Raw genomic sequence first — 24,103 nt, forward strand, 5'->3', positions numbered from 1 at the left:
GCTTACATGAGTTGTGACTGTTTTAAAAAATACTTTTCCTTTTTATACAGTGGGAAGAAATTGGTGAGGTGGATGAAAACTACGCTCCGATACACACATACCAAGTATGCAAGGTAATGGAACAGAATCAGAACAACTGGCTTCTGACCAGCTGGATCTCTAACGAAGGGGCATCCCGCATCTTCATTGAGCTCAAATTCACCCTGAGGGACTGTAACAGCCTTCCAGGAGGACTTGGGACCTGCAAGGAGACTTTTAACATGTATTACTTTGAATCAGATGATGAAGATGGGCGGAACATCAAAGAAAACCAGTACATCAAGATTGATACCATTGCTGCTGATGAGAGCTTCACGGAGCTAGACCTTGGCGACAGAGTAATGAAGCTCAACACGGAGGTGAGAGACGTTGGGCCCCTAACAAAAAAGGGATTTTACCTCGCTTTCCAGGACGTGGGTGCCTGCATTGCCCTGGTCTCCGTGCGCGTGTACTACAAGAAATGCCCGTCGGTAATCCGCAACCTGGCCCGCTTCCCTGACACCATCACGGGTGCGGATTCCTCGCAGCTCCTGGAGGTGTCGGGTGTCTGCATCAACCACTCAGTCACTGAGGAGGCACCGAAGATGCACTGCAGTGCAGAGGGGGAATGGCTGGTGCCCATCGGGAAGTGCTTGTGCAAGGCAGGGTATGAGGAGAAGAACAACACCTGCCAAGGTAAGGGTTTGCAGGGAGGGCGCTGTGCTGAGCTTCCAGGGCGCTGTGCAGTCTGGGCTTTCGTCTCTTCCATGTGTTTTGTGCCTGGTTGAGTTGACAGCAGTGGGTCAGGTTCCCACTTACACTGAGGTCTGTTGACTAAGTGTTACAGCAAGAAGACAGAGGTCTGGGCAGGATGTCATGGCACTTAACCCCTATATGCAGGTGCTTCTGGTGCTTGCAGAGCTGCCAACAAGGAGAATCTGGCATTCTGCTACTACCTTTGGAGCGCTGTTCTATTGGGAACATGAGGCAATTGTAGTCTTATCTGTTATTTAGAGATTTATGTTATTTTTCCTCAGTATCAGGGTCTTCCTTATGGAAGCCTGGTTTCTTTTTTTCTGGACTATACCAGGGAATGTTTGAAGTTAATCTCTCTATAGAAGATGCATTTTGTTTTTGTATTTGAAGGAGTGTATTTTTCTGTCTTTATCACTCTATGGGGGGCTGGGTATTTGATGTGGTGCAAGTTGATTGATTTTCCTCTCTGGTAAATAATTTAATACAAAGCTGCTCAGCTGTTCAGAGTTAAACTTAAAGCCTCACTCATAAAAATGCTTCCATATGTACTGAAGTTTTCCCACAAGTAGCTGGCTGAGGTTGCTGGTCAGCATAGGTCTACTGAATCATCAGAGGCCTTGTGCAAGAGATCTAGTGCGTCTAAAGCTCAAGACCTTAAAAAGAATACTTACAAAGAACAGCAATTTACTCTGAGTGTATAATCTCTTTTTATGGTTTGCCGTATTACATGCTTGTTTATAAAAATTACTGTTCAGTTGTAAATACGTAACAGGTAGCCTAAAACTGATTTGCTTGTCAAAGAGAAGGGTAAGCAAATAAAGATTTCAATACAGTTTGCTTTTGGAAAAATTAATGTATATTGGTTATCAGTCCCATCTTAATTGGCTTTTCTTTGCAGCCACTTAATAATGGATAGTAATAGATACCGTGGGGAAGGCAGAGGAATTCCACTTCAGCTGAAGTCTGTGTTGCATTTTCTCTTCACCTCACTCCAGACACTCATTATTGGTGTTTGTAGTGTGGTACAAAGAATAGATCAGTGCATATCCACAGCAGACTGTGGCCTTGATCCATTAGTCCTCGGTCACATGCTTGTGACCCTGAAGGCAGTTCAAATCTCTTCAAAGGTTGACATGGAGAGAAAATGTAATGTTTGAGAGAAATGTTTGTGTTGGAGAAACCTCTACTGAACTGCATGTGGGGTGGGGTTCTTGACCAGAATGGTCTCCTTTTTCTACAGATGTAGTCAATACAGCAAAATCGGTCTTGGTTTTGCTTTTCCTGTACTAATAAAGATATTTCTCCTTTTAGGGGGGGGGGAGAAGAGACTGACTCAGTGTTTAATACTGTGTGGTGGGGGAGCTAAGATCAACATTATCCCAAGCTGAGGAAATATGGACCACCACAAAGGGATGTTGGTCGATAGATCAGCAAGCTTTTGCTTACTTGTGGCAGAAAATACCATGTCACAAAGTGATGAGACACTGGTTTGGTGCTAGGTCTAGACACTGAGGTCAGTCCATCTGTAAAAATTTTTGGAGGAAAGAAGTCGTCTAATAGTCATCTTTCAAGTCCTGTCCTCTGATGCTGCATTTCTTGCATTTCTTAATGCACTCTTAGAGGTCTCACCAAAAGAACCCAAAAACACACACACAAAACAAACAAACAAGCCACAATAAACACACAAAAAACCTCCACTATTAAAAAAAAAAAAAAAAAGAAGCCAACTATGAACCAAACCACCAAACCCAAAGAACTACAGATTTAAACCAGAAACCTGAGACTATCATTGAAGAAGCTGTGCTGCCTGTAGAGAGGTTGCATCTCTGGCAGTGTTGAGATAGCAATCTGGGGTGTGCTTTCAGAAGACCTTAGTGATTAAAGGTTGTGCTTTCCATTTTTGCCTGTAGGTTGGGTTTTTTTTTAAATTTGGTTTTCTTAATCAAGAGGACGGTATGTGACCTCTCAATTTAAGACTGTATTTGGTAAGCCTGTGATCATAATTAGGAAGGGTAAAGATGCTTTGTGATGGTGTATCCCTGTCCTGTTCCTAAGGTATATCCACATAAACTGCTCTTTACCTCACCTACAGCCTCCACCCTCCTAGAGGTGTTAAAATGGGTTATTCTTTTTTGTGGGAGAGCCCTAAATTCCCTCACCAAATCAATGGGACTTAAGTGCCTATGGTAAATTCTGTCTGAGGGCCCCATTTGGATGTCCTGTGTTTAACCCAGGTCATTGTGCCAAGCATTCTCTGCTGGCCGGCTCCAAGGTGCTCTGTTGATAGGAGGCATTCAACCTTGGGCAGTTCAGGAGGTCTGTATTCAGCATGTACAGGACTTCATGTCAATAACCCGTGTGAGTAAAATGCTTTCTGGTTTGTTTTTTGTTGCATTCATAAAGACAAGATTGTCTTCTAGGACAGCGAAGTTAAACTTTGCATCCCTAAGCAGAGTAAGTAACATTAAGAAAGGTTGTGTGTATTCGTAAATGCTGAACTTTTTTTCACAGTCTGATTGATGCCAAGGAAATCACTCCATGCTGACATAATTATGGTCTTGGCACTCTGCTGTGTAGCTTTCACAAACACCTAAATGCCTTCTGACCTTTGGTTTGTAAATCACTTGGGTGCATCTTGCAAGTGGTCTCCCAGTTTGCTTTCACCTAGTAAGCAGGTTTTTCCGTGACCATGCTTTGGGAAACTTTTTCAGCCCAGAAGAGCCTGGCTTTGTTTATTAAAATTTCCACTGCAAAGATGACATTTTCCAATCTCTAGTGTCACATCTGGACAGAGCAGACTACACTCTTTTATTAGTGGTGATGTAAATCCCAGTCATCCTCACAAACATATGGGAACTATTGAAATCCCTTCTGCCTACAAATCATTAATTGGCAACGATGTTCTGAATTCATCATCTTGTCAGCAGGGTTCCTGTTTGAAGAAGGCACTGACAGTAACAGCTGAGCAGTTTCTCTCACTGGGGACTCTGAGGCTGTAAATATGACATGGTCTAATCTCCTTATATAATGTGCTCACTCTCTCAATTGATATAGACAGCTAGGTAGTAGTTACTGTAAAAAACCCAAACTACTTGGATTTTTACGCCTCTTTTGGCAACATGGCACGTTTAACAGCAACTGCTAGGGACAGCAAGAGGTAAATTGTGTCTGTGTTAGGACATGGTCGTAAAGGACCAGTGTTAAGGTTCATAATTCACAAGACTATATCGCTGTACTAGTTAGTAAGAGAAGTTAAAGCAGTTGCTCTATGAATTTCCATGCTGGTTTCCAGAGTGGTGGTTTGGTACCACTAAAGGACTGATGGTTATGGGCTTTGCCCCAGTTCAGCTGGTGCTTTCTGAATGGAACCTTGAGAAAAAATGCCCACTTTCAAGTCCTACTTGGGCTGTTTCAAGTCTCCTATAGGTGATCTCTGCCCTAGCAGGCAGTACTCAACCGAAGGTGAGGGACGGATCCTAAAATGCTTTAAAAATTGGTGTAGTGCCACCGACATTTCTGCCTTTGCCCACTTATGGGTTTGACCAAAAAAAATTATCAGCCCAGTCTCTGCTTTCCTTCATCCTGCACTGGCCCAGGTGAGTTTTATTGTAACTTCAGTTTTAGTTGCTTACTGTAAATAGCAGCACTCACCATTGGAGTTTGTGTAGGAAATTAATACTGTGACAAGGGCACCTTCTGGCACTTCTCTTTGTATTCATCCTCACCTTCAGCCCAGTATGTTTTCAGTGAGCAGCAAGGAGTACTTATTTTTATGCCTTTAAAGAACAGGTGAGCCTGTGCAACTGGAAGAGAGGGGATGTTGACATGTTCCACTAATGAGAGTCAAACATATCTGCAGTGGTGAGGTCCTGCTAGTGTCCAGTGGGCTGCAGACTAGTAACTGCAAATGTAATTGATTTTGCAGAGCCTGATCTTTTTTCAAATGACGTTAGAGCTGAAGCACAAATTAATTAAATATTTGAGTAAAGAAAAAATGGAAGAAAAGAAAAATTGCATAGAAGGAGAGCCAAAGTGAAAAGGTGAGTAATGAGTTCAGGAGGTCATGTCAACTCTCCAAGAATCAGTACATGCTGCCACTTGAAGAGACATTAAAAGCAGTACAGTTGGTTTTAGCTAGACATTCTAGCTAGAATGTCTAGACAAGGTTACAGATGTTAGAGGTGGACAAAATAATGGAAAACTCAGTGTCATCTTTCTTCACCCTTGCTGTCTTCTGAGGAAGAACATTGAAATGGAGGCCTGGAGGAAAGATGGGTTGGGGTATAGTTTGTGGTTTTAGAGAGGAGATTCTGCCTCCAGAAAAAATACCTGGATTTTTTTTTTTTTGTAAAACACCTCTAGAATGTTCAAGCTCTTCTGCTGTCCTAAATATTGATGTTTGTTTGATTATTTTTCCCTTAATCAACTTTGCTGAAAATACCTCCGTGCATTTACAAAGCCATATTTATTTTTGCTGATTGTTCATTACTTATGTTGTGATTCAGCTGAGCTCTTGCCAGGAAAAGTGAGTTCTTACAGAAAACGGGCTGCAGAAAAACCTTGTGTTCACAGGTCTTTTATTTTGTACTTAATTAAAACTAATTGACATCTAGCTTATGTAGCTTAGAAGTTTACCTGCTGAATCAGTTCTTGGATGATTTTGTTGCTGGCTGATTGGGGTGAAGCACAGCTACTCATCTTCCTCCACAAGCGAAGCAATCAGTGCCGACTGTTTGAAGGCACTTTCCCAGAGCAGTGATTGCCACCCCGTTGATCAGGCACTAGAAGGATGTTCAGAGGCAATTGTTTATTTACAACTGCACAGGAGCGAGCAGGCAGAGGTAGTGACCCTTGGCTGGTGAGGAGCAGAAGGTACCATCTGTGGAGGGTTGGGAGACAACAGAGGACTTACAAATGTAATGATGGCAGAGCCCTGCTTTACGAGTCTTGTGTTTCTGAGTCTGCACAGCAGCTATCCCAGGGGCCTCACCTGTGAATAAAACAGATAGCTGATACCACAATAAAGAAAACCCTGTGTATTTGCATGTTATGTGTGGTTTTCTCAGGTGACACAGTGCAGCACTTCAGCCATTGCCTTCCCTTTCCCCTTATTTCTAGAAATGGAAACGTGCTGCTGCACAACCTTATTTTCAGGCTTGATCTTTTGCTCCAGAGCAGACAGTGTTTCTGTTTTTACACCTGATACAGCTGCAGTAGGAGGACAACTTTTCTTCAGTCCATTCCACAACTTGCCTGCCTCTCTGCCTCATGCTGGCTGAATTCTCTCTTTCTCTCTCTCTCTTTCTCTTTGTTATCTATTCTAGAAAGGCAGCATACTGCTAAATCCTGCCTGTCTTGTGGGAGACTTCTCAGCTGGGACTCAGGTGGATAAGGCAAGTGTGCTTTTACCTTCATAGTGGAGTGGAAAGCAAGCAAAGTCCAGGGATTAAAAAAAAAATCTCTTTTTAATTGTTCTACTGGGAGGTGATTATATGGCAAGGAAAACATTGATGGAAATATTTGGTATATGGAGAATACTGAATTTGGAAATGGAGTTGCCCCTCCAGGGAGTTCTTTGCCCATCATTCATACTTCTTGTGCGTTTTTCTGATTAAAACCAAATTGGCTGGGCGTATAGCATGCTAGGTGTTTATATGATTATGAGGTGGAGTACCTAGCTAATTTTAATTAGTCACAAACCCACCCTGTGTCAGAATAGCTGAATTTTTGGCCACACAGCGTGTATTTTCTTTTCAAATGTAAAGAAAGTCACTTGAATGCAAAATGCAGTTGTCACTGGAGAGAGAAAGGGTTTTATTCTGTAGGGAGGTGTGTGCATGTATACATTTAGGTGTTTTGTTCTGCAGCTGAAATAATTAGCAAGAACAGGGAAATATTTTGCACAGATCAAAATTGCATTGCAACAGGACTGATTAAATATTACTCTCTTTGTTTTGTTTTGTGTGTGTATATTTGCCCTCCTCATTAAAGGAGGCACTGTGTCCGCCTATGTGCAGCATTTTATGCTTTACTAATGAGCTGTAACTTTCTGCACTACCTTGTACACTCATGACCCCAGTGACTGAAGATCTTTTCCTTGTTCTGCAGCGGTGCTTTTAGGCTGCTACTTTGACCAACATAACCTTCCTGTTCTTTGCAGTCTGGCTGCTGTGCAGTCACCTTTCAGAAGGACAGTTAAGAAGTACTTTATTCCCTTCACAAAGTATAGATTGAACAGTGCAAATAAAATAAGGTTTGAAATGGCTTCAGAAGTGTAAACTGTGAAGGTCATGTTTGCTTCTTAACAAAAGATATTTTGGGACAGATCTTAGGGTATGCTTTTTAGTCTGCTCCTAGATAACTAAATGATATTTACTTGAATGTAGCCATTGTTTGGTTTTATCATTCTTGAAGATATTGTATCCATTGTTAGATTAGGGAATTTGTTAAATTATGGGATGGCAGAGGTGTTGCAGGACAAAAGGAGTGTTGGCCATGTGTGGTTAGATTCCTTTGATTGCCTCCTTCGACTTCGAATGGCTTGGAAACAGCTCACTTATTAATTGTGGTTTTTAGAAACAATTAAGGACTCTGGAGAAACACTAAGGATAAAGTGCATGAATACTGGTTGGCAGTGTAGTGAATTTAATTGCCTTGATTTAAGATACGGCCGTCCCCAGCTGCCCACTCTGCCCCAGCGCTGGAAGCTGCTGCTGGCTCTGTAAAACTGGATAGTTTGCCCATGACTGTGATCAATGGAGTGCTTGTCTTGATGTCCTGGCCTGGTGGCCCTCTCCCTAGATGCCAATCCGTAGCAGAACAGTGGCTGCAACCACTTGAACTGTCAAGGGTCTGCTAGAGCTCGTTTGTCAGAACACTCATTCTGTTCAGTGAGAATTCTCACTGTTTTGATCATAATTTGGGTTTTTGGTTTTGTATTTCTCATTTAGAAACACTTAGCAGTAGTTAATGATGTGTTGACATTTCAATAATAAGCTTTCCTCTCTGCATGCTTTACATCTTGACCATTTTCACTTGCTCTGGGTTAAAATTGAGATTGATATCCAGGCTCCACAAAAGCAGGCTACAATTGTGCCTTGTATGGACAGATTCACAGCTTACATTTTATTTTATTTCTTTAGCGGAATAAACTTGTATCCTTTACAAGGTAAGTGTTCAGTAGAATGAAGTAAGAGCAAAGAAACTATGTGATACATATGTCTGTAGAAAGAGTTGAATCTGCTCTTCATGATAAAAGAGATACCCATTTATTTTGCTGGAAGACTGCTCATTTTCTGTCACTGAAGAAGTTAATCTAGAATAGACAGAATTGTATGTATGAACAACACAGGGTTAAGATTGTGTTGAACGTGGTTCTGATGAGCTTCCATTTTTGATTTCTGTCAGGGTGGTTAAGAGGTTTTTAGTACTGGAGCAAACTCAGAGGGGCAGGTGTTATATAAACCCCAAAATGTATATGCAAAACAGATTATAGAAACAATAAAACAGACCCCCCAAAAAAGAGGCAATTCCAGGCTTGTGGATGTCCCTTATTACTTTCATACACCTGTCTTTATAAATTTATGTCCTTAAAAAAATAGCTGAACTTTGAAGAACTGGGATTTAAGATGACAACTTTCTTCTCACTGTAAATGACAGTCAATCAATTTAATGCCAAGAAAAATTCTATCCCCTTCTCCTGAAAATTCAGGCTTTAAGATGAGTGGCAGTATCAGGACAAACCCCCTGGCTGGGAGAGTGAAACAAGACAATCCCTGCCTGCGTGCCACCTCATTCCACCCGATGTCACCCTGGTTTTTCTGAGTTTTTTAAAGCCTTTTGATTGTTCATAAAAATGGAGTCAGTCCTTTTAGCTACTGTACAATATTAGGAGTAGTTTCTACCTTTTTCTCACAGATGTAACATAAACAAATCCTTTGTTTTTCATTCTCTGTCCTTTGTTTGCATATTTCTAACCTGAAAACAATTGTAACTGACAGTTGGTCTGGCCACTGAGGCTGAGGGGTGGAAAACCCCAGAAGCCAATTTTCAGCCAGACCCACAAATGTATAAAAAGTAAGAAATAAGCAAGGAGGCTCTCTCCGCCGTGACTCAGCTTGAGCTGGATCGGAGAAGTCTCTGCCCTGCGAAAATCTCTCGTCTCGTGTGATTGCTTTGTGCGTCACGATCACAGCCCTCAGTTATATTCCTGGAAGCCAGATGGGTGGGAGAGGATACACATCAGCTGAGCATCTTCATCTGCATCTTCATGGTGCTCATATATCCTGCTGTGGTAGTGATAGTGGTGGGCTCAATTTCCCTGACCAGTGTGGCCCTGGAGGTGGTTGTGACTTGAGATGTGACCCTTTCTTGCAGTGACACTTGGAGGGATATCCTGAGCCAAGTCCTCATGGTAGGCTTATGAGTAGTTTTGATGCCGCTTGGGAAGTGAGTGTTTCAGTGTGAGGAAAGAAATAGTTAATGCAGACTATTAAAACCGCTTCCAGGTCTTGTAAAGGGCTTTCCTCTGTTGGATCTTTACCTACCCACTTTATGAAATAGGTCATAATCACTATATTCATGGTTTTACAAATGACAGCCTTGGGCTGGAGGCTGAGTTAGTCAATGCCATTCAGAGACTAGAACGTGAACCAGGATTTTGGGTATCAGCGCTATACTTGATCTCATGTGCTCTTTTTATGCTCTTAGACTAACCTAAAACCCTTTTAAGATCATTCATCTCTAGGTAAATTCATTGGGAAATACAATGAAATTAACAGTCCTCTAGAGATGGAATTTGAACAGAAACTGTAATTTCTAAAGGCTTACTTTTGTACCTCAGTTAGATGCTTTCTTTTAAAAAACACTTGGCCTGTAGGTGCATTTTCTGAATAGGACTCTCACATCAACTAGAGGCTCTGCCTAGTGTGGCAGCTGTGCCAGGGAACCCGTCTCTGCCCGAGGGTCCATTTCACTGCCAAAACCTCAGCATCATTGAGTATTAGACCCTCTGCACATATATAAAAAAGCATCCCCTGCCCCAGCAGACTGTCCAGTCCCTCTGCATGTGTGACTGGTATTATTTGAATAAAGCGAGCCTGTCTAGGGAGCCAACATGGTCTCTGTTGAACTCCAAGTGATGGTTGCCACCCAGGTGAGATGACTATCTCCTGTGTGGGTTGGAGAGTCGCTCTAGTACAGTACTAATTCCACAGATAATGCATGAGAGGGCTTACAGCAGCATGGGCAGTCTGTCATTCCATTGCAATGGTGACAGCAGTCACAGTGCTGCCTTTGAAAGCTGCCTGGAAAGGAAGCTTTTTAATTACTGCAGAGCAGGGGGAACGTGCTAATCTGTAATTTGGTGGAAGCAACCTGCGGGCTGCAGCTTCCAAGCTCCAAGCCGCTTCTCAGATAGCTTGCAGTAATAGAGATAGGACTGTGGACTTCATTGCTGCTGGGGCTCTGCGCAGGTTCAAGGAGCGACAGCAATGTAGGAATCTTGGGACAGGAGCCAGTGTTTTATTAGTATAAATCCAAGGCAATTGGTCATGTTAATTACTGGAAGAAAATCACAGCAGGGAGGAAGAGGTCCAGGATGATGGGGAGATGCCGTGTATAATTGCCAAGGTCCACAGATGCCCTGTGACCCTGTGCTGCTGGGATTTCCGGCATTGCAATGGTTGACTTGCAGCAGACTGAGTGTTGTCATTGCAGGCCGCAGTGTCTAGAGCAAAGTGCCTGCAGAGGGAATCTGAGGCAAAAATAGCTTAAGGCTCACAGAGTACTGTGGCAAAAACCATCATGGGACCCTCCAGTACCAAGTCAGATGTTGGTGAGGGCATTTGTAGGCACATGAATATGATGGTAAGGGATAAGCAGACAGGTGATGGGATTTTACTCCTGTCCTACCTGATTTTGGGTCTGCTTTTTGCTCAAGCACTTGATGTCCTTTCACTGTCAGAGCAGATGATCAGCAAGAGACTCTTTCTGGAAGTGAAATGCATGGAAGTGGCTACAAACCTATGAAGAAAAAGGCAGGTGTCTGTCTTGCAAAATAATCTTTCCCTCTCTGCCTACCCAAAGTCCTCATCCAGGCTCAGATAAAAGCTTTTCTCCCCTCCCTGGGCACAAGACTGGTCCATATTATTTATTTATTTGTAAAGATTTTTTTGTTTGTTTTGTTTTGTTTTTTAGAAGAGCTTTTACATCATTTTTCTTTGCTTTCACAGTTCAAGCATGATTTAATGTGTCAAAACTAGTTTTCTTGGCTTGCCTTGATTGTCTTGCATACTTCCACTAAAACAGGGCAGTCATCCTTCCAGGCATTGCTGCTGCCCAGACAAATAAAATGTCACGGCAGCTAGGACCTGCTCCTGTGTTGTGACAGCTGTAGCATCCTTCAGCAAAGCCATCAGCAGGGAATTTACACGGGGGAAATGCCTACAGATGTGGCTTGGGTCAGGGCAGCGTGGGCCCACACAGGCAGATGCGGAGACAGGCTTATGCCGGAGAGACTAAATTGATCATTCATGTGCAAAGGCATTTTGGTCCAGATTGAGAGTCTAGCTAGTCCTAGAGAGAGAAAGAAGCCATCCTGTTGGTGCCTGCACTAGTGAGCCTGGCAGAAATAACACTGTGAGACCTCGCTGCAGGGCAGTGCTGCCAGACTGATACATCTGGTTGCAGGTTTCCTGGCAGAAATGAGTTGCAGTGTGATCTTTTGCATTCTGTAGTCAGTGGGGATTTTGTCATTGATTTCGGTGGGAGGGAGATGATAATCCTTTATTATATGTTAACTAAATTATTTCCTGGCCTAGATCTTTATTAAGTGTTGCACTGACTGCCAACAGAACACAGCCTATAGGAAAGAAATTTAGTTCATGATAATTGGTGTAACTCAGACCTATTTGTCAGCAAGTGGTCTGATCCTGATCTCATCCAAACTTTCTAAATATCAGTTTCTGGCATTTTGTGGTTGTTGTTTTCTCATGTAATGCAGGGGGACTCGGGCTAAAGTGCTGTTTCTGCACTCTTCTCCACTGAGGAGGGTAAGGAAGCGATTTTGAGTCACTTCTCACTCTAATTAGTTCAAAATGGCATAGTAACCCTTGAGCCTGGCTGCAGGACATGGTGTGTCATAGGAAGCCTTCCCTAAGGTGCTGCTGTATGCTCAACTGAGCAGAAGCTCGGCACTTGGCATCCTCGTCACTGATGTCTTCAGGCTCTTGTCTGATGCAGCAGTCAGGTCAGATATCTCTTGGTGTGTTTTTTCTGGGGTTTGTGGGATGGCTGCCAGCTGGAAATCTGGTGCTCAGGGAGTAGTGAAATGGTTGTGTGAGTCTGTTATTGACTGAGCTCTGAGCGTGGCTAATGGCATTGACGAGTTGTGTCATCCTGATGGTGAAGGCATTGGGTCATGCACTAGCTCTGAAATGTAGCATGTTAAGTGCACTGGTAGATGGGGAGAAGTGCCCTCTGCCAGATCCTGCCCTTCCAAAATATTGTGGGACTGTTTGATTTGGTGGCCACTTCTTTTCTCCTATTCATTTGTTTTTGGTTTTGTGGTTTTTTTTTTCTTTTTTTGTTTTGTTTGTTTATTTGTTTGTTTTTAATTGTTTTTTTGGGTTTTTTGTTGTTGTTGCAGGTTTAGTTTGTTGTTGCCTTTTTTCCCAAAAAAAGACTATACTAGATCAGACTTTTGTGTGTAAAACACTCTGGCCAGTGTTGTCTGGAAACTTGATTCCATGACTCTATAATAAAAAGCATTTCTCAAGATACCTGTGCATGATTCCTTCTGTGTCTTCAGTCATTCAGGTACGTGCAAGTCATTTTGCTGTACTCTGTGGACACTGTGCACACAACTAAAACCACAATGCCTCTAATGGGGCATCTTTGTTTAATACCATGGGTAGCTCTGGGCTAAGAAGAAAATTAGTATTTTACAAGAAAAGCAAAACCAGCCTAAACTAGAATGAATGTTTTCAAATGGAGGCATTTGCTTTTAGGTTGGAGGCATAAAAGCACCAGCTTCAAGTTGTGTTCGTTTTCAGTGAGCTTGCTGTAAGTATTTTGCTACTCTGGTTGGGAAGAAGCAGAGACAACACAACAGTCACACTGCAGTTTGGTCTGTGGGACTGTGTGCCTTGTGGGATTTAGTGGGAGGCAGGCACCGTGTTATTGCTGACATGCTGCTGGCAGGTGGGTGAGGGCCCATGGAAAGCCAAGCTATAACCTTTCTGGTCATGGTGTCGCCTTTGGTGTTTTGCGCTGCATACGTGCATGAAAACAGCGTGGACTGTGAATATAGAGAAACAAAAATGCTCCTGGAGCTTTATTGAGCAAAGGCTTCTGGTTTAACAAATTCAAATTTTACATGTTTCAAAGACTGATTTCTAGATGCCATTGGGAAGAGTGTCAGGCCACATTCAGATTAGCCTTATTGTTCCATAATATCTTACTGGAGTGCAAGGTTAATTAGTACCATAGGCAATATGTATTATTCATCACAGCAATCAGGCTTTTCTTCTGTTGGTATGTTGTATGCTGCAAGTGTTTTCCATTCCAATAACAAATCCTTGATATATCATTTTCAAATTTAATCCTGCCAAATTGTATTTTTGATATATAAATATCTGGGCACTCTGATGGAAAATAGTTTGGGTGTCAAAAGTACTATAATTCTAGTGTTTAACTCCTGCCTTGCTTGGGCATAGACCTGAAGGACCATGGGAGATACAAGATGATTTTATTAGTGCCCATCTTCAACCTGCCCCAAACTGGGGACGCCACTGGTGATATGAGCAGCGCGGTTGTTTATAGCAGTAGCGTTTTCAGTGCTGATTATCAGCGGTATTTCATTGCAAGCATGAAGTGCTGAAGTTGTGTTGCTGCTATGGTACTGTGGCTGCTTGCAATACCCCAATACAGATCTCAAGCATCTCGATTTCTGTCCTGATGTTTGTGCCAGGGAAGGCTCTTTGTAGCAGGGCTCCTTCAAGGCAGAGGGATTAAACCTGAGGTGCTCTTGGCTGCTTTGCAGTGCCAGGGTACCCGCCCTGTTCCAGGGTACCAGCACTGGCTGGCAAGTTTGCAGAAGGTCTAGCAAGCTGTGGCTTTCACTTGCAAGGTGTGTTTGGGGTGCAGAGGCTTTGGCCTTTCTTTCTCGGTTCGAGAAAATGAGCAGTACCTCATCCTCGGCTGGTAATGTGTTCACTAAAGAAGATTCGTGCAGGAGGAGGAGTTACACAGTGAAGTGATTCATCTGGTCTTTGCTCATTTTCACCCCTGGGGTCTTGCTGCCTTCATTGTCCAGCATTCAGGAATCTGAGTCAGTCCTGAGATTACTGTGTTGAAGATGCCTGGCATAGCTTCCAGAGCAGCACTTGGAAAACCTGGTGAACCCTCTCTGCTGCCACACGTACTGAAAGAATAATATTAGTCTGAAAGATCTCTGGGACATACTTCGCTGCTGCTTTCAAGCTCTGGCATCTCACCCTGGCTGCCTTCTGGAAGAGTTTTCCAGCCTGCTATCAGCTGTACACACTGTATTAAAGTGTGTGGATAGGTCTTAGGAGGGACAACTGAGACACAAAACTGGGTGACTTGCCAAAGGTTCTGCAAACCAGCTCTGATGGAGCTAGGAGGCTCAGACTTCCTGCTTGTGCCATCCTTGCCTCAAGATCATTAGCAATTTCTCTCATCTCTCTTGTTGTCCTGAAAAAGATTTAGGCATGAACTTCCTTTCTAAGGTAAGATGTGGTAGCCTCCTTGCACAGCTGGGCATGCCTTGCAAAGTGATGTTGTGCTGTCGGGGCCCTGGGGGAGTAACTTGGACTGACATGGCTGGAGGATAAATATGGCAGATTTCTACCTTAAATAGCCTGCAGCAACAAATCCACTGCACAGGCAAGAAATGCTTGGGATTCCTTTGTGTTCAAATCGGCAAGTAAATATTTTCCGGCAACCCTGACTCACTTCCCTTCTGCCCCTCTTGTTTTGTATGTGCATTGTTCTCCCCTCCTGACTTTCCCTTTAGGAGGAGCTAGCTTAGAAGACTGCTTTTCTGCTTGCCTTCTCCAGGCTGGCATGGAGGGGAATTCCAAAGGCACAATTTTCACAGTGGAATGCAGAACACAATATTCGGTTTGTGTCAGATAACAGAAAAGGAACACACGCTTTGAAAGCGAGTACCCCTGGTGTGTCCGGGGCTTTCTGGGGCAGGGTGGTAGCAAGAACAAGCAGGTGGATAAGTGCCCAAATTGCACTTACCTGTCGAACAACTAGCATATGTCTGTAGTCTTTGATTTAGATGCTGTTGTGATATAAATGAGCAGTCACAGGACTGTAAAGAGGTGATCATGAGTATTATTCTCTTCTCCTGATTATTACCCACTGCTTTGAAGCAAGTAGTTGAGATTCTTGTCAAGAGACCTTTGCTCTTGTGTAAAACTGCATTTGTAGAGCAATTCTGTTTGCTTCCAGTTAAAAAGGAATATACACAATGTTTCCTTAAAAGATGGTTGTAGGCAACAGAATAATAAATAAAATGTACCTAAAGTATAATTATGTAAATCACCAAAAGTGGAATGGCTTTATCAGCTTAGTCTTTAAGAGTCACATCAATAACTTATGAGCTTTGATAAGTGTGCAGTGTATATATCCTACTTTGTAGCACTCTGTTATGACATAAAGGCAAAGGAATCTAGTTTTTTGAATACTTTCTGAGGACAAACCCAAAAATTCACAGCATTCAGTGGTGTGTAAATTTAGTGTTGTGTTGTAAATCATCCTGGTTGAAAGTATTAATGAGAGAAAATCTTCTGTAGATGCTGCATCCAGAGATCTCTGAAATAGCTTATGGGGGCAAACACTAGACTATGTGGCTGATAAATAATAGAAGAGCTTCACTCCCTCTCCTCCTCTCCCTTTTCTTAGGTTTACGTGACATGAGCACTGCTTGAAAAAAGTAGAATGGTGTTCAGTCTGTACCAGAATGGAGCAAAAGCCAGAGATTTTCCAGAAAAAAAAGTTGTATTTCTGTTTTGGAGCAGTTGGTCTATATGCGTGTGAGTCTGAAGGCAAGAAAAAGCTATTTATTGCCACAACTTTCTGACACCATGAGTAAAGAAAGAACCATGAAATCAGAGAGTATGCATGGGAAGGGAAAAAAACCTTCCATGGGTTTGCTTCATCTTTGCTTCAGCCACACAGATATAACCAGCCACTTGAGAATGCGCCTCTGTTTCAGATGTCCTTAATCATGCAAACAACACGTATTCCTGAGGCTGTGCCCAAAGGAGGGGAGGTCAGTCCCACCAAGCAGCTGCAGGTTTGGGACATGGCAACCTACTGATGTGGCATTTGGCATGCATTGTGGATACTTGGTTGTATCTTTTCCTTGTATTTATGTGTCATAAACGTTTTACATCTTCTTGTTAAAGAAGGATGTGGTGCTGGAGCTAGGTGGGACTGACGTGTGATTCCTGAAAATGACCCCGTAAACTCAGGTTTATCATCTATGTTTTTGTTTCAGACTCTGCTTTGGTAGTTTGTTTTCTTATGGCAGCAAGAAATTAAACTCTTCTAGATGCTTTTAAAATGACCATGTTTGAAAATATTTTGAATCTTCGTTTCTTAAGGAAAAAGTATCAGGTCCTGCTGTAAATAGCTTGTTTGTGTTTTGTAAAATGCAATAAGGAAATGTAGGATTTCCTATGCTCTAAAATATCAAGAACATAAATGTTAGTAACACTAACACGTGGCTTCTTCATACACAAGGGAGTTTTGCAGGCGATGGTGAAGAAAAAAGGACTGAGCAGTCAGTCTCAGTTATGCTTCTTGTATACTTACCTTTCTGGGGTGGAATTTCCAGGGCTTTTGTCAGCAGATCAGATATCTGTTGTACCTTGGGGATGTCATTATCTTCATTTGGTAATGGGGAGCAAAACAAAGAAAGGAATTGCCAAAATCATGTATCATTCAGTGGAAAATCAGTCTTCCTTATCTTGTACTGTACTTTCTAAAGTGCATTGCTGTGCAGATATATGACTGCTATTCCTTCTCATTAGTGAGTGTAGGCATGTGTCTTCTGTATTTTAGCTGATCTTAAGTGACTCGCTTTCCTGGTAATAGCTTCAGTGATGTGATTTGTCGTTTACAGTTGAGGGGTTTTTTTTCCATATATGTAGGCCAGGATTTCAACTGTAGTTCAATCAAACACTTGATTACATTTTGTATTAGATGTTCTTGCAGTCTACAGGATATTCCCAACTAGGTTAGGAAAGCTAGAGGCAGGACAACATCATCAATATATGAGTATTTAATTTGTTATGTCCTAGGCTACTGGAGAAATAAGAGATCTTTAAAATATAGAAATCCCACTACAGAGTACATGGTATTGCTGAGCTATCTGTATCTTCTCTTCTGGACAAGGCTGCGTTAAATATTTTGCTCTTTGCTGACTTACTATAAAGGGTAGCGTGTGACTGTTTTTGCTGAAGCACCAGATCTGAATACATGCTCCAGTGTTTGCTTTAAAATAGCATGCCACTGTGCATGGTGTTTCTACATATTTAATTGTCTCTTGAAAAGAGAGTGAAAGTGGATCCGTGCCTTACAAAGCAATATGCCTCTGTGACAACAGGACTAGATCTCTTCCCCTCAAGTAAAAATGAAAACAAAAGCTCTTCCTGACTTAGTGCAAAACTGGCAATCTACTGTTTAGACAAAACCTCAGATTTGCAGTTTCTGTAGCCAAAACATACAAGTGCAAATTCTCCAATAAGTGATAATTAATTAGCGTGTAGAAGTGAATCCTGCTGTGAGCCTTAGGTCCCTTCAGCTAAACTGTTTTATAATGTAATGCTATCAAGATATTTCATTGTACACAGAAAGGAAAAAAAATCATAAAATATATGTTCTCAAATCCCCTTGTGAGGGTGAGTTCCTTTCATTTATCAAGCTTACTGGTGTGCCTCCAGAAATTTTCTCCAAAATGATGACTAGTTCTTTAATTACACTTAGACAGAGCTGTGTTTGTTGGTGGTGTTTGAAACTACAGATTGAATTTAGTACTGTAAGTGTCATTAATCTGGTGAAATAAAAATACTGATTTTTTAATAAGGTCTCAGTGTTTTTAAAAGCTCTGAAGAGATTTAATGCTAAAGCAGCCGATATAAATCTTCTTGGCTCCTCTGTAATTGTCTCTCTCAAGCATGTACCTTTCTTCAAGGGAACTTAGCTCACACTAATTTCAAAGCTGTTTACTGCCTGTGTGAATTTGATGGACTCTCACTTTTATTATTAAAAGCTGTTAACACCAGAGGTGACCAGGAAACTGATGTGACAGTCTGTACATGGTATTAATTGCCCTGTGTTTTCTGTAGGATCACAGAAAAAACCCAGCCTTTCTGTTGTGTTCTAGATGTCTGTTGAAAAGAGTTCGTAGGTTTGAGTCTTACTCTCTTTTAAGCCTTACCTCTGAGTTTTTGGCTCCTGTTTTGGTGGACTTGGCCATGTAACAGGCTGAGCCTTGCTTTTTCATCTTGTCAACAGGGATGTATCAGTGCCACTACTTGATGGAGCTTTGTAGATGCATCAGCCTGGCACATAGAGGTATCACACAGTGCTAAATGGAGTAGAAATATGCCAATGTTTCCGTGATTACAATTGTTTATTCCTAAATAAGTTCCAGTCTTTTTTTTTCTTTTTTTTTTTTTCCTCTCTGTTGTGCTTTAGTTTTCCCTCTTTTTAGCCAAAGGTAGTTTTTATAGCAAGTAATCAAACTGATAGGTTTCAAATGAGGATGCTTCATCAGTGTTCTAATTTATATATATGAAGCATGCATGGAAGTCTTGGTGACTTCTTTATTAAACTTTGTTCATTCAAGTTTTGTGAACCTGTCATCGTTTATACCCAGTGCACAGTGGGTCCATCTCCCTTCTCCCTTCCTTGCTAAGCTTCCATGTGTGGGAGAGCTGAGGGGACCTTGCCCCTGGAGTCAGGATGGAGCTGCCTGCATGTCAGTGAGTGTATTTAGCCATCCTAATAGTAAATATTGTAGTTGAGAGGCAGTGGTATTCACAGGGGAGCTGTATCACTGCAGTCACTTCAGAGCAACAAAGAGCGGAAACTGCACCAGCCTTGAAGATGAATCAGTGCTGCGGTGATTAAAAAGATATACATTTCCCATACTCCACGTAGGAGTCGTCATTGTTTTCCCTAGGGATTGTCGTCAGTCTGTAAATAAAAGATGCTGACAGTTTCCTTGGGGAGCAGCTTAAGGACTGAGAACATCGTTTGCCATTAGATACTCCTCATTAGTCAGTGGCTGACACAGGGAAAATCGGGTGGGGTGCTGAGCTTTGGCATTTTTCCTCTCCCTGGTATTATCACCCCTTCCTTTTCAGGGTTTGGCCCCACCATCTAGCTGAGATCCTGTGGATCCTAAGGTGTTTTGGGGGGTGGGGGTGAAAAGTTTTCTTGGGGGCTCAGTGCTGTGTGAAGCTAGAGAAGTGCAAACAAATACTGTGTCTCTCAGCAAGGGGCAGGGAGCCTGTGTACTTGCAAGCATGGGGATGGCAGGGCACGGATGCTCCTGAGTACCACGGTGCAGTTAATGAGCACTGCTGCTTTTCTTCCATCAATATGTGAGCAGCTTGGCAAGCAGGCCAGGGATGATGAAAGATAGCTCATGAGCCCAGTTACTGTCCTGCTCTTTAATTATTACTGTTTTTGAATCCCTTTCAGTATTCACAGCTCAATTTATGTGCTAATTGGCCCTTTTGATAATCAAAAGACAGAGACTGCAAAAGTCAGTGTGTGCGTTCTCTCAGCAGTGCCGCTGTGTAGGTGTGATAAATTATCTGTGGCAAATGTTCTGTTGCTTTGTGGTGCTTGGCCTCCGTCAACTAGCGTGTTTTCTGCTAGTTCTGGTGACCTCCTCTATAAAAAATCTGGTCTGGGAAGGAAAAAAACTGAAGGGAGAGTGGCTACAAAGTGCTGTGGTGCTGCTGGAGCAGAGCAGTGCTGCGGCACAAGAGAGGAGAGATGATGCTTCAGTGATGTTTTCTGCTTTGGGGATGGTGATAGAGGAGTGGAGACCATGCAGCTCCTCCCCCAGATGATGTGTGAAGAGCTGTGCACCAAGTGCATGTTGAAGTGAATTACCCATAGCTCCTCTTACGGTACAAAAATAGGATTCTTCATTTTCACCTCCTCCCCTGGCTTCCTGTGTCCGCCTCCTGCCCCTGTCCCCCCTTGAGATCTGAGGTGGAACGAAACTCGGCTTCCTCAGCGCCTCTGGCTCTTCTCTGCTGTCGCACACGCCACCGCATTTTGCTGGAGCTGCTCAAAATGCAGCTATAATTGTCGAGTACGTGTCTGCTCTCATTCCCTCCCACTCACCCTCTGGTACCTTGTGCCAGGCTCTGCTTGTTCTTGAAACCCCTGCCACTCTTGAAGCCCCTCTCCCTCCTCCCTGGTGCACCAGGGTGGGGAATAAACCCCCTTCTGCCTACCACAGCCCTTCCTATGGCACTTCCAAGCCCCCAGCAGTGGTGAAGTTTTTCTGTGTTAACCTCATAATCAAGAGCTAATGTGCTTGGAAGCAGATTGCCTTTTGCCTTGGGATCAGGTTTACAGTGTCACCAGGGTCCCTTGCAAGTGGGATCCATGTCTCTTTTGGTTTTGGGATTTTTTTTTTTTTGCAACAGGCAGTTGTGTTCTGTGCGTGCAGGAAGAGAGGAGATGTAACACCCTTCCTGCTCCCAGCAGCATCCCAGGTGGCTCAGATGGGTGGAGTGGCAGGACCCAGAATCTGGGCTCCCTCCCATAAGCAGCCGAGTGAGTGGGACTGGAGAAAACTCCAGTCTTCCAGCTGCTGAGGAGGAGGTGCATAATGATATGAGCCTCAGAGGGTGATGGGGGGAAGGGACAAGCTTGAGTTGGATGAGGGATGGATTATATTATAAAGCATGTGAGTTTGGTGTTTTAGAGCTTTTTTGCAGGTACATGTGAGATGAGGAGTGTGGGTGTGGTCTGGGCCTTTGAGGATGCCCTGTCTCCTGCTTTTTTACAGAAGATGTCGCTTATAATTTTTCTTGGAGTTGAGAAAGTTTCCATTTGTGCCTTTGGAAAAGTCAGTCTTTTTGGAGGAAGCTATTTTTGTCGGTGCCTGGGCTTCAGGAATCATTACCGTGTTGCTTGCAAGATCGTAAGAAACTTTTTACTTACTGGGTGTTCTCCTTCCAGTGGTAACTGGTCAGTGTCTGACACAAACCCTTTTGGGGAGAAATCAAACATATCCTGTGCATTAATTTATTTTTAATCAGTTCTTTCATGTCATCAGCAAGAGACATTCACCTTGAAAGAAATAGACAAACTTTCTTTGCGCTCTTCACAGCAATAAAATTGATGGAACAGCCTTGAAGTAGAAACTATGTTCCTTATTTCTTGGTAAGTTTGTGGAAAGGAAAGGGAAGGTTATCTGATTTGTTAACAGGGCTTGGAAAACTCCCTTGGGAGATGTTGCTATCCATTATGACTGTGAGTCTGTGCGGAAAGAAGAGTCTGCAAAAATAACCAGATGCACCTAGTGCATTGGAAACAACAGTCATGTTACTGCTTTGAATAATACACTACTGCGGGATCTTGCTGGAGGTGAAATAAGATATAACATGGGAGAATCAACAGTGAGTGTTGAAAACCAGGAGGTTCCTAGGTGCAGTGTATAATTACTTAAAAATATCTTTTAGTTTATCTTCTCTGCAGGCTTTGATTGATCAGAATTTTCTGGTCTGTTTTCAAAAGCAGTAATTTTCTTTTTTCTTGTTTTCATAGAAAATAATGAACTGAATGCAGGCTGATTTGTTTCAAGAAAGCCTACCTTTTTAACTAGGGACATAAAGAATTCATGCTGAAAATGTAATAAGCCTGGGTTGCATATATATATAGCTTGCAGTTTCTGCGTTAACCCATGCTCTGAGTTATCTTTCTTCTGGTTGGAGGGATGTTGGCAGGAGGGGAAGCTGTTCACATCCCTAAAAATATGTGTGGTGCTTAGTAGAACAAACCTGATAAATTATTAACAAGAAGTGTTTGTCAAAAGTGGTCAGTAAACATAGTTCAGTGCGTTTTCCCAGTCTCCCTGGAGGAAGGTGGCTGTAGTGACTGGGGAAGGGTTGGTGTGTGGGTCAAGCGGCCAAAAGGGAGACAGAGACATCCGTGCTTGGTGAGAGATATGACTCCAGACATGGGCTTAGTCATGTTAAATATAGGTTCATCTTGGAAAAGAGTGTATTTCAGGCTACAGATTCCTTCTGTTTGTGGAAAAAAATGTGGGAAAATCCTTGGGATTTAGCAACTCTTGAGGCTTTTCCTGGCCTAACCTTTTCATGTTGGTGGTTTCACAGAATGCAGTCTTATGAAATGGTGTGGTTTTAGGGGGTTGATATTCACTTCCAGCTGATAGGTCCCGGTTTGTCTCAAGTCAAGAGTGACCAGATGTAATTACCATACAATGGCTGTATATAAATGTGGGAGTGTGGGAAAAGAGGGAGAGATGAGGAAATGTGTAGAGTATTGGCTGTGTGTTGTTGGTTCTTGCAGTTATCAGCATCAGTATTGCGAATGTATGCATGCGGAAGTTGTGCGGTTTGCTTGAAAATCAAGAATTTTAAATCCTACTTATTTGTTGAATTTTTTTATTTGCCTCTGATTTTGAGCCTTTAGTTTTCGTTTTAAAGCTTTGCTTGGCAAATGTGAAGCCTGCAAACCTAATTAGAAAAAGAAGGATGCAGATTGTGATTCAGAAGGGTCATTTAATGAAAATTACAGAATAGGACGAAGATGCGAGTCCTGTCAAGAGTGGCAGTAAAATATAAACAAACCTTTTGCAGCTGATACCAATTGTTCAGTGCTCTAACTGAGGGGGTGGCTCCAGGAATAACTGGGTTAGGTTTTTTGACTTGAATTTGCTACTAGCTGAGGTGAGATTAGTATAATGGAACCCATTTGCCTTTAATGTCTCAGTGCTTTGCATCTAATGTCTTTTTTCATCAGAGGGACAAACAGCCATACCCATCTGAAGATCAGTCTTGCTGTGTGTATCAGAGACTATCATGTAAATAGTCTCTGAAAGGACTTGAAATAATAGAGGTGAGTTTTGGGAATACATACTGCTTTTATCTAAACTAAATGAATTCTCTATTGGAAAAAACAAATGTTAGTCCCCAGCGCTGCTGTTCTGTCACTTCTCTTTCCCAGCAAATTAAGATATTACCCACGGTGTAGTAAATTATTTAAGATCAATACTCTTGGCGAGTTCTTATCTTGTCCAATAGGCTGAAGATGAAAAATTATGCTGCATGTTTCCAAACAAAGTGTTTCATACATGATAAATAGTCATTAAATTGTGCCTCACAGATGACATCATACCTAATAGTACATTAGGGGTCTTTGCATCCATGCAGCTCACAGGAGTCAATTATTTTGTCAGCTAGTGCTGCCTCATGAAAATAGCAGAATTTTTTACCAGGGCCAGGCAGCTGGCCATGAAGGAATAACTAAAGCAGACGCGGTAGTGGAAAATGTGGCATTGCAAAGCCAGTGTAGCTGAAGTGAATACTTAGAAGTTGTAGAAGACTTTGAGGCTGATGCATTTTTTTCTGTTTACCTTACTTGGGAGTATCAAATGGCCAAAGTGCAGAAGCAAGTGTTCAGCCTTAAAAACAATAGGGAGCAACTGCAATTTTCTAAATGGGGACATGCACCTCTAAGCTGACCACAGGCCTCAATGCCTATGTAATGATGTGTCTAGAAGGAAACTTTTAGGGGTTTTGCTATCTATTATATTAGTTATTTAAGCTGTCTACATGAAACTCCAAACTCAGTCCAGGTTAGAACCTGCTCACGAGAAGCTGGAAGCTGCCTCCTAGTTGTAGTACTATTATTTATGTGCTGAGGTACATTTCACTTATTTCAGTGTTGGCATTACTCTGCAAGTAGTCAATATACCTATTTGTTTCATATGTGGTGTGTATCACATATGCCTTAACTGGTTTAGCCTTGGCTTAGAAGTGCTTTTCTGTTTCCTTTGAATAATAGCATGAAATACCTCATTATTTTACGGAGTGATGAGCACATGTGAATTATAACAATCCTGTATGGCCTTTCTTTGGAATAGATGCAAGTCCTGACACAACTAGTAGTACTTCTTTATAGCTGTAGCTCTTTCCTGAGCTCTGATATATATTTGACCGCTTTCTCTCCTCCCTTGTTGCAAATTCCAGCTTTAAGATTTTATACTGGGACAGAGGTGATCTCTGAC

At 42.4% G+C, this 24,103-nt stretch overlaps 1 protein-coding gene across 5 annotated transcripts in view; it reads left to right on the forward strand.

Moving 5' to 3' along the window:
• Positions 1–24,103, forward strand: part of EPHA5 (EPH receptor A5) — a 193,939-nt gene that overhangs the window by 43,634 nt on the left and 126,202 nt on the right. For all 5 annotated transcript variants that reach the window (XM_058420826.1, XM_040063610.2, XM_040063611.2 and 2 more), the window contains exon 3: positions 51–714. In XM_058420826.1, coding sequence (XP_058276809.1) covers positions 51–714 — 664 coding nt within the window. The remainder of the gene's footprint in view (positions 1–50; positions 715–24,103) is intronic.

This window comes from Hirundo rustica, chromosome 5 (genome assembly GCF_015227805.2).
Source record: "Hirundo rustica isolate bHirRus1 chromosome 5, bHirRus1.pri.v3, whole genome shotgun sequence".
Taxonomy (NCBI): domain Eukaryota; kingdom Metazoa; phylum Chordata; class Aves; order Passeriformes; family Hirundinidae; genus Hirundo; species Hirundo rustica.